The sequence below is a fragment of the Plasmopara halstedii genome (genome assembly GCF_900000015.1).
Source record: "Plasmopara halstedii genome assembly, contig: Scaffold_1878, whole genome shotgun sequence".
NCBI lineage: Eukaryota > Oomycota > Peronosporomycetes > Peronosporales > Peronosporaceae > Plasmopara > Plasmopara halstedii.
In genome coordinates, this window is record NW_020188786.1 from 227,624 (window position 1) to 237,942 (window position 10,319).

Here is a 10,319-nt window from a genome sequence, read left to right on the forward strand (position 1 = left end):
TCGCGATTTCGTAATTTGAAAACGCCTCTAGACGCGCCCCGATTGCCTCGGGGCCTCGCGTAGCAAGGTGTTACACGCCCTCAGGGCCAAGCAAGAACATCACCTTTTTAAGCTCGCCCTGCATGCTCTGGGGCAAAGAAGAAAATTGTTCCATCCTCACAGAGGATCAGTCTAAACGACTCAGGTGTAGATTGACTACAAGTGCTACCAAGTGCAGCGGGGCTGTCGTAGCTTTGCGCTTTCAGGAAGCGTAAGCTAGATCACCGAGCTTTCATTCTATACTTAGAACAAGTACGACTTTATTTTATTTTCTGCGGCAAAGCCGCCTAGTTTTAAATATATAGATTCTCCTAAATATGTATAGTAAAATCTCAAGACATGCACTACCCAGCCACGTACCGTATTCTGATTTGGGTGCAGTCACACCGTGCCCATCTCGTGTAACACACACATACCTATTACCAGGGTACGTGTAACCCCGTTACACACACAGTCAAAACCTTCGACTTTATAGAGATTCAACCAATATTCACGTCGCATGAGGCATCGATACGGGGTTCGTACTCAGTATCTTTAAACGTGTACCTCAGAATTTCACGATACCCATAAAAACGGGTATCGTGAACTTTGTTTAAGTGTAAAATTTGTATTTTTCACACGCCGTTAGAGTGGACAGCTGATTTTTCAGTGGAGACTCACAAGGATTGATTGTCGCTAGCTAAAATATGCTAGTATGTGCTTGTAAGCTTCCCCGTGAAGACAATAAATATACAACTGTCTATATTTGTAAGATGTACATAACTTTTTGGCGAACAAGGAAAAAAAAGCTGCTGATCGAGTCTTATATAACTCCCCTCGAGGGCTACAAGTATTTACAGTACTAGCACAACAATTCGTGTCACTAACTTGTGACTCACTATTTCTTACCACGCTGGATATTTAATTTTTCGAGCGTATGATGAAGAATGCAAGTTGTTCGATAGGTTTCTTCTACATCAATCATACATATTTTAATCCGTAATTTGTGAAAAGAAGTTATGAGAATGAACACAATTGTATCTTACAAAATAATATCTTTCCTAATTATCTAGGCATAAAAATAAAGATGGTATTGAACCATTCCACAATGAAAGAGATGAAACTCTAATACTTAGTCACCATTGAATGTTTGAGAGCTATATGTTGAGCTCTACGGTGTAAAGGTAGTTCGCACAAAACATATATGTCGATATCGTGGCAATTGGATTTGTCTGGTGTAATGACTTTTCGTTCTCGTCTACGTTTTCCCGTTTGAATTAATAGAAATCACGTAGAGAACTTTCTTCGTATTTATTAGATCTGGCCTCAGCTAACTAGATGCGATTTTCGCTTCTCGATTTATCTCGACATAGTGCATGACATATCGCATCTGTCTTGATCATTGAAGAAAGGTAAAGGAATACGGCGAGATTTTCAAGCTTTCATACAAGTGAGTAGGACTACTACAATCATTATTGATGTACCTTGTGAGAAGCACAAATGTTTGTCAGTTTAAGTCGCAACGTTTCCTCACGAGATTTTTCCACTCTCTAACGCTGCTGGCCCTCTGCAAATTTATGATTACCTGGCACAATATCAAGCGTAAGTTATGGACTCGTCAGATCATCTGGTACATATTTGCTACATCCATGTGTTTTCAGCTATTAGTAACATCTTTTTTTTTCAGCCATATATTTTAAAGGTAGACTGCATATATTCTTCCCACTAAATATCGTTTAATGCCATTCATACATCAAGCGATTATTGAAATGATTGGAGGCTTAGAATCTAAGCGGTACAGCCATAGTAAGCGATAATCTTTCTGTAAAGATTGAACGGAAAGTTGTAGTCAAGAGTATACGCGATGTATATATCAATGCAGGCCAGAAGCGATCGTGAATAATGTATAGAAAATATAAATAAACATACCAAGTTGTATCCTGTTTTAATTGTATGGGTTTTGGAACATATTTGTCAAGAGAGAAAACGTGCTAAGAAATGGAACGACCGGTGAATCTTACACCAAGGAAGAGAAGAGAACAATCGTTCAGCATGGCAAATTTGTATGGATTTTTATCGATATTTTTGGTGAATGATGTCAGATTGTACAACATGTATAGAGAACAGACGTCATGCCTTTGTAAACGTCGTAAATTTACAGCCTCACAACACGATGACCAGCTGTAGGCACGAAGTCGCAATATCGAAGCAGATCAGGTCCAACTTATGCAACATCCGCCCAGGTCTTTTGGCCCCCCAGCTGTCGGTTTGTTAGCATTGTCGTTACAGAAAAATTAGCGGATGGGACAGACGCTCCGCCTCTTTTTCGTGTGTTTCGAGCGAAAAGTTTCGCATTTGCCGACGACCGCTAGGGCTGGTTGCCTTCATTTCGCACTAGAAATCTAATCAACATGAGCATGTGTGGCGGACGCTGCCTTTTCGTCCTGAGCCTTGTACTATCGTACGTTAGCATTGTTATGGCCCAATCGACCACCAGGTCGTCGGCTGAATGCTGCAATACGTGTATTGGCAAGACGTCGAATGCTCCTTACAGTTATGACCCTGTAATCTTCGATCAGTGCACGAGCGTCACAGGCGGAGTTTGTTGCTTTGAATGTGGCAGTCTGGGTGATCCAATTTTTGGTGATACTGTCTCGTATGGAGACGATGGAGTCACAGCCGTGGTCAAGGCAGGCACGTTTATTTCATTTACATGGAGTGGCGTATCGAATGTCACGTACATATCACTTAAGAAGGGACAGAAGAAAATTATCACGCCTACTATTACCGATACAGCGGCTGATGTCAAGTCCAATACTTTTCTAATCTGTGCCAGGTCAGAAGGAATTATTTACTTTCGAGGATGGGGTAGTGATCCATGTCGTGAGGCATCTCCAGAGCACTCAGTAACGGTTGAAGCAGGTGGCTCAGGTGCTAATACATGTAATGCCAATGATGTTGTTGTACCAACATCACCAAGTACCGAGGCAGAATCGGGATCGGGTTTCATTCCGAAAGACGATACGGTTGACAGCTGCAATCCACAACGCGCTAGTATTCAGGTGGTTGATGGAACTCGAACGTGTGTCTGTGTTTCCGACTGGACTAATCCACCAGAATGCGATCGGTGGCCGGTGTGGAAATGGCTCGTCACGGTCGGTGGTGGTGTAGCTGCCTTGTTTTCCATTATTATTTCAGTTCGAGCTTTCCTTGCTGGTCGGAAGAAAAAGGAGAAAGAGGAACTTGAGGAGACTTTGGCACCTATGGGTTCCAAGAACGGGGTTGAGACCATGACCGTGACGCCAGAAAGCGGATTCCATGACGGTTCAAAACCTTCTTACCAGTACAATCCCGAGACGGATCGTACCACTGGACCAGTCCGAAAGGCCGAGGACCGCGAATTTACGCTGTGATTGGCATATGATTCATACAACTTATGTTATAGCGCAGCGAAGTCGCCATCTTGTCCTTGATTCCTTGTGTCGGTGTATTTTTGGCCCGGAAAGATGATACTGCTGGTGACAAGACAGCAAATCGTGCAGAATATAGTTCATTTTTGTTTACTTTTCAGTCTTAAGCTTATAGTATAGCGAGGAATATAATTCAAAGACCTTTGACGCAAGGATCTCGTGATCTATTTCCTATCTAACCTCATGCATGAACTGTACTTATACGTACTGATCGTACTGTACCGCATCAAGTCAGACCTGAAGCCTTGATTGAGAAGTAATCCTTGATTTGACAGGTTATGTAACATAAAGGGCTAATCTACTATATATCTCAATATGATACAAGCAGATGTGAGAAATTATTAAAAAATGAAAAGAGCATGTGGAGCACAAGATTGTATAGATAGATACCATTTCATGTAGCCAGACAATCCATCGTCCAAAGTGCTGTCTTCGATCGAAGCAATGAATTGACTGTTGTAAATGTCTCTTTAGAAAAGAATTATTATTGTCGTCATCACGTACGTGCCTCTTCCGCCAAAGAAATTCCCTGTAGTTTCGCATTCGTACATTCGTGCGTCCACGACAAAAGCGTTCATTCTATTCCATTGCTTTACAACAAGTAACCTTCAACGCAATATGACACTGCTCCGATCGATTACGTTACCACTCTATCTCGTCTTGTCAATTTGGACGTTCGGTATCACGAATGCAGCATTTGCTGCCACCCCTACCTCGGAATGTTGCAGCACTTGTATCGGGAAGACGGCAAACGCTGCATATACTTATGATCCTGTAATTTTTGAGCAATGTTCCAACGTATCAGGAGGGGTGTGCTGCTTTGATTGCGGCAATTTAGGCGATCCAACGTATGGAGACACAGTCTCGTATGCTTCTGATGGTGTTACGGCCGTGGTGAAAGCAGGCACATACATCTCGTTCACTTGGACTGGTATAGCAAATGTGACGTACATCTCACTTAAAACGGGTCAAAAGAAGATCGCAACGCCAACCATTTCCAACACAGCAGCAACCGTCAAGTCCAACACTTTTCTTATCTGTGCCAAAAGTGCCGGAACTATATATTTTCGGGGATGGGGCGAAGAATCCTGTCGCGAAGCTTCACCAGAATATTTAGTAAAAGTGGAAGCAGGTGACTCGACCACATGTGATGCTACAGACGTTAGTGTTAATAGTATGAACTCAGAGGTCTCAGGTTCCACATCAGGTTCCAGCTCGGAACAAGTACCAGCTGATAGTACAGTGGAGAAATGCAATGCTCAGCGAGCTAGTATTCAGGTCGTTGACGGCACACGAACTTGTGTCTGCGTTTCGGACTGGACGAACCCACCTGAGTGCAATCAATGGCCAGTATGGAAATGGATTGTCACGGTTGGCGGTGGTGTGGCTGCTTTGTTTTCGATCATGATTTCGCTTAATGCACTGCTTCCAGCACTTCGACGAAAAAAGCAAGAAAGAGAAGACCAGAAAAATCTTGCTTTCAACACTCCGAAAGACGATGTTGCGACACTAGAAATGACAGCCACGAGTAGCTACTATGGCAAGGCAATGATGGTCCCTACAACGTATGACCCACAAGCAGATCGCCCTTCTGGGGTTCCACGGAAGCCAGTTGAGAATGAATTCACGCTTTAAGAAACAATCACTACGATATAAAGATTCAGAACCTAGCGTCACATAAATTTTTAATAAGTCTGAAGCAGTATGCGCTACCTCGATGATGTCTAATGTGATGCATTTATTATACACATTTGACAGTCGAAAAAAACGATCCTCTTCGCCTGATTGCGTTAGGCCAAATTTCCATAAGAGTGGGATATTGATACGTTCTTTTCGTTATCTTAGCTATCTAATCTAAACAACGATGACCACTTTCAATCTCGGAAAACTACTAATCGAATTCTACAACTTTAAATATAAGAATCAAGTCTTCGTCCATACGAGATGCCATTCCGCCTCGTTTTATCTCATCATGCATCGTTTTTAATCACGCAATCGTACCCACGAAAGGTACTGATTAGCGCGTCATTTCTCTACTTGTAGCTCAAGACGCAAAATGTTCCATCACTTGTTGAGATCATTATTCTGTCTAGTCGTCTTTGGTTGTTTTTTCGTTGTAATTCAAGCTACTTTAGAGGCTATCTCCACCAATTCGTCGACTGAATGCTGCAACACTTGCATTGGCAAGACGTCGTCTGTTCCGTACAATTACGACCCTCTTATCTTTAAAGATTGTTCCAAGGTAACAGGAGGTATCTGTTGTTTCGAGTGTGGCAACCTTGGGGATCCAGTCTTTGGAGATAGCGTCTCGTTCGGAAATGATGGTGTGATGGCCGTCGTAAAAGCTGGATCGTACATTTCAATTACATGGAGTGATGTCGAGAACATCACGTACGTACAGCTCAAAGCTGGACAGAAGAAAACAACAACGCCTACTAGTTCCGATACAGCCGCGGAGAAGAAGTCGCACAACTTTTTAATCTGCGCAAAATCAGTAGGGACTATACATTTTCGAGGATGGGGCACAAATCCGTGTCGTGAGGCATCTCAAGAGTACGTTGTGACTGTAGAAGCTAATGAGTCTACTGACGATACGTGCGAAGCGAGTAAACTTGTGGAACTAAATCTGACGCCTAAGTCTAGTCAGGGCAGTAGCAATGCTGGCTCCAGCTTAATGGATGCTGATGAGACAATTGAGGGCTGTAATGACCAACGAGCGAGTGTGCAAATTGTGGATGGCGTACGTACGTGTGTGTGCGTTTCGGACTGGACAAATCCTCCAGAGTGCGATAGGTGGCCAGTATGGAAGTGGATTGTAACAATTGCTGGTGGTCTGGCTACACTGTTTTCCATAGCTCTATCGATACGAGCGTTTGCACAGAATAAAAAGAAAAAACAAGAAGAGCAAGATAACTACCAAATGCATTTGGCCCCTAAAAAGTATGACGTGGGGTTTAAAGAAAATCTGGCTCCGATGGGGACCAAAAGTGATGTGGGACCCCATGACATGACACATGGCAGTGAATTTCATAATACAGCAACGACTCCATCCAAAAGTATGGGACGTACACCTGGTGGAACGCAGAGACTAGATGAGCGACTGTTTTCACTTTAAAGCATCGAATTCTGTTGGATAAGTGTGCACTCTTGATTCCATGTTTGATGATTGTACCTTTATAGTGTTAGTGGTGCAATTAAATAGTTAGTTACATCGTTGAGAATAATACATTTGTCCAGCATTGGATGTTGGTGTTCATATCGAACACTTACTAACTGTGCTCGGGTGACGAAATTTCGTGTTTGTGATGCTTCGTTAAGAAAACATGGTCCGTGGGCAACGGCAAGATGAGCTTTCGTGAGATCCATTGAATCTACTTTTAGGACCACGTTGGGATTCGTTCGTTCGTTCCATATGCATTGCTCGAAATTGACGACATACTCTACAACAATGTCTATTTGCAACGAAATTGTTGTGAGCTTTGTACACACGCACAGAGGTTGACTTCATACGCCTCACCTAAAAGGGCAACTACGAGTTACATTTATTACGTTATCTAGACTAACATGAAAAATTATACGTTCTACTATATCTCATTCCAAATCTACCTTTGTTACTTAACGTGCGGCTATTGGCGAACTTGGTATCCTTTACGGAGTCCCAGCATCTTCTTATCACTTCCGTATTTTCAAATAATGGATATCGTACAACTTTACAAAAGGGTAAGGTATAACACAACAGTACAGTAATTTGTGTCGACAGGAAGTGTTTCAGCATCCCGCCAAGCAGCCCAACGATGTTCAGCTCATTGATAAAGAGCTTATAGTGCACAACTTGCTTACCGCAAGCGCAAGAGTCAGCGTGACTCTTGCTCAAATCACACCGTGATAACGCTTCTTTAGCATCCGAACTATCTCCCAACGCTGGTGCGAAATTCCAACACGCCTATGCGTGTTGACCTCCCGTCCACATCCATAGCAAAACGAGCACAAGAAGGTCGCCCCACAAGCGCTTCCTCAACCCATAGATAGTCATCTCCCAAGAAAACCGTCTGCGCTCGGAGCAGCAGCGGCTGAAAAAACTCTTAATGGACGTTATGTATTGAGTCTGGAAGCTGGCGAAACTGCGGCTGTGCACATGACTCAGCTCGTGCACTACGTGAGGAATATTCGCGGCCTCAACCCATTTCAAGACCTGATTAACAAGCTAGCTTCAGCAAAGTGGATACCCACTTAGAGTGTCGTCTCATGCTTCACTTCACAAATTTCAAAGCACGACGCTGGCGTCGAGATGAAAACCCTTCACCGCAATTTCCTGCTGCTTACAATCCCGCTCGTCTCCATGATACAGCTGTAACAGCTACCAAACAAGAGTCTTGTATAACGCATAGTCGGTCCCCTCCTACTTGCGGATACCACTGTACACCAGGTGACTCTCCTCTGACGGAGATTAATATGCTGGGTTTGTAAATTACTGTGATGATATGCACCAGGCTGTATGCAGTCACACCACCAGGGCTTTCTTCCCGATCCAGAAGACCAAAAGCTCCCGTGGTTTAGAAATAGCTAAGCTTTAACTTCATACTAGTAACAGTTCTGATGAAGCTTCCGGCCCACCAAACATCCCAAGTAAAAGTTTGCCAATTCTTGTCCATCCAGCGATACGGGCGGAGGTCGACCCTTCTGCGGATGGCTCTTATGGGCGTTCTCGGTTGTGGCGGCGCGCCGACTCTCTCCGACAGTTAAGGCGTATGATGCGAGTCTAGTCTTGGATTTGCTCTCTGAACTTCATCATCGTATTGTCTGGAAAAAGCACTCTCAGCGATTCTAATTGCATTTATCATCACTGTTTGCCCCACAACATATTTGTGTGCCCATGGTACCAGCGTACTGCTTGTTCTTGTTTACCTTGTTGCCATTGCGTAGCGTACCCTATGAATGACATTTAATCGCATTAAGGATAAGATCACTGATTATGTTACGAAGTGTAAACGGGCTGGTCTCATTAAGTCGATTTTGATCGCAGCCTCGCTTTCACTATCTATGCTTGGAGCCGTGTGAAAAGCAAACGAGGACATCGATGTGAATGATAGCGGCATGCATTGCGGATATCAACACAAACTCAGTTAGTGGGAGCATCTCGCTTCAGCACCGCGGTCTTTTCGCGCTAATGATTTGGAGTATGTCCTTCAACACGCGATTACCGCATTTTTGCTGAACATCGGTTAGCGGTTAACATATCCAATCTGGTGCCGAGCACCTTGCATACTGTTTTTAAGGACTTCGCTTTAACGAACAGATCTCAATTCGATACAATAGCTATCGCCAAGCAATGCTGGTGGAACACCTTATGAAGTAACAGCTTGGCTAAACTCACTCGTCACATCATCGTTGATGTTAGCGAGATTGACCATTTTACTCCGACAGTCCAGAAAGATCATAATACCGGTATTACCGGAAAATTTTCGGTTCACTGTGGAAGAACTGAGTTCTGTTGTGCCTCGATTCCGGGGAGTCGGGCAATTATGCTTGTCGCTCCACGATCGAACGAAGTCAGCTGTACCCTGAGGCGCCGAAAGCGCGGTTTTGTGACAACGTCACTATTCGCTTAGCGACGGGGACTTGTATCACTGTGCCGAGGATCCCTGTGGACTTCGGTGTCAGGTTTCTTGCCTTTAATACCGTGGAACGCTCCTTAGGATTAGACTTATACATTGGGCGCTACGCGCACGTCTCTTGGTGGAGCTTTGGTGAATCATGAATCAACCTCTGCTAGGACGCAGAGGCACAATTGGCGCGGGCACTGGACCGGGACGGTCAATGTGCTGGATATCGGAGTATCCGAGTTGTTAAAGGTGTGTCAGACAAGAGTCCCGAGCGTGGCTCACGGGCCGAACGTGGAGTGGCACGAAACCCACTGAGCACTGCTCAAGTAACAAAGCAGTTGCTAGCACGCCAAGTAGTGGCATGGTTGGCCAAAGGTTGAGGCATCGAGGGTGAGGACCCAATGATGCAACTGGAGTGACAGAGCACTGCTCACGTTACGAAGCAGTTGATGCGTGCCAAGCGTGGTATGGTCGGATGAGGTCCGGGGCTTCTTGAACATGTCCCTTCCAATGCGCGTGGAGTAGCACGTTATCCACTGGACGAAGACTGCGAAAATAGCAGCTCTTCGCTGGATGTTGTTAATACCAGTAAGGCTCTGATGGATCACGGAGTCGGGACACTGGACGGCTGTTCCCATTGGTCTCGAAGAGACGAAAACTCTCTATAGAGAGGGGACGGGAATGCCGTACGATATCTGCAAGACTCAAAGAGTCGACCCTGACCCAAAGTGTGTCTACCGTAGACGACAGCGCACAGCTATATACCCTTGTCAGCGGTATAACGGGAGAGAAAGACGACGACGTCACCCCCGAGGCTATTCTCGCGGTGGATGCTCTTTGTGAGCAGGACGTGATGTCCTTCGAAGCGTTTGACTGTGCATTGAAGGCAGGCAGTTTATCGAGGTAGTCATTATAACAGCGCACGAGAGGATTAACTTGTCGTTGATTTGGGATGAAGCTGTCCTGGAGGACACTAAGAGGGTGTCAAACGCACATAGTGACTCGTCGATCCTACGGAATCCCTATGATCCGTACTATCCTTTGGTAAAGGAATTTCAAGACGTCGTCTCCAAAGACCTGCCTTCTGTCCTACCTCCGGACCGAGGTGTGCGTCATGAGATTAACCTGATCCGGCAACCAAATACTGCGTAACACGCCAATGGCCCCTGACCAAGGATCAGTGCGACGTCAATGATGCCTTTTTTTCGTGCGAAGCACAACGCAGGGA

General features: G+C 44.7%; 3 protein-coding genes across 3 annotated transcripts; all 3 read left to right on the forward strand.

Moving 5' to 3' along the window:
• Positions 1-2,495: 2,495 nt before the first annotated feature.
• On the forward strand, positions 2,496-3,431 carry PHALS_02292 (hypothetical protein F443_12529; the record flags this gene model as incomplete). Its single annotated transcript, XM_024716762.1, has 1 exon — positions 2,496-3,431. One exon carries the CDS (start codon positions 2,496-2,498, stop codon positions 3,429-3,431), a length of 936 nt encoding a protein of 311 aa, XP_024582329.1.
• A 675-nt stretch (positions 3,432-4,106) lies between these two features.
• Positions 4,107-5,123, forward strand: PHALS_02293 (hypothetical protein F443_12530; the record flags this gene model as incomplete). Its single annotated transcript, XM_024716763.1, has 1 exon — positions 4,107-5,123. The coding sequence occupies one exon, from the start codon at positions 4,107-4,109 to the stop codon at positions 5,121-5,123; it is 1,017 nt and encodes a 338-aa protein (XP_024582330.1).
• A 421-nt stretch (positions 5,124-5,544) lies between these two features.
• Positions 5,545-6,603, forward strand: PHALS_02294 (conserved hypothetical protein; the record flags this gene model as incomplete). Its single annotated transcript, XM_024716764.1, has 1 exon — positions 5,545-6,603. The coding sequence occupies one exon, from the start codon at positions 5,545-5,547 to the stop codon at positions 6,601-6,603; it is 1,059 nt and encodes a 352-aa protein (XP_024582331.1).
• Between the last annotated feature and the right edge of the window lie 3,716 nt (positions 6,604-10,319).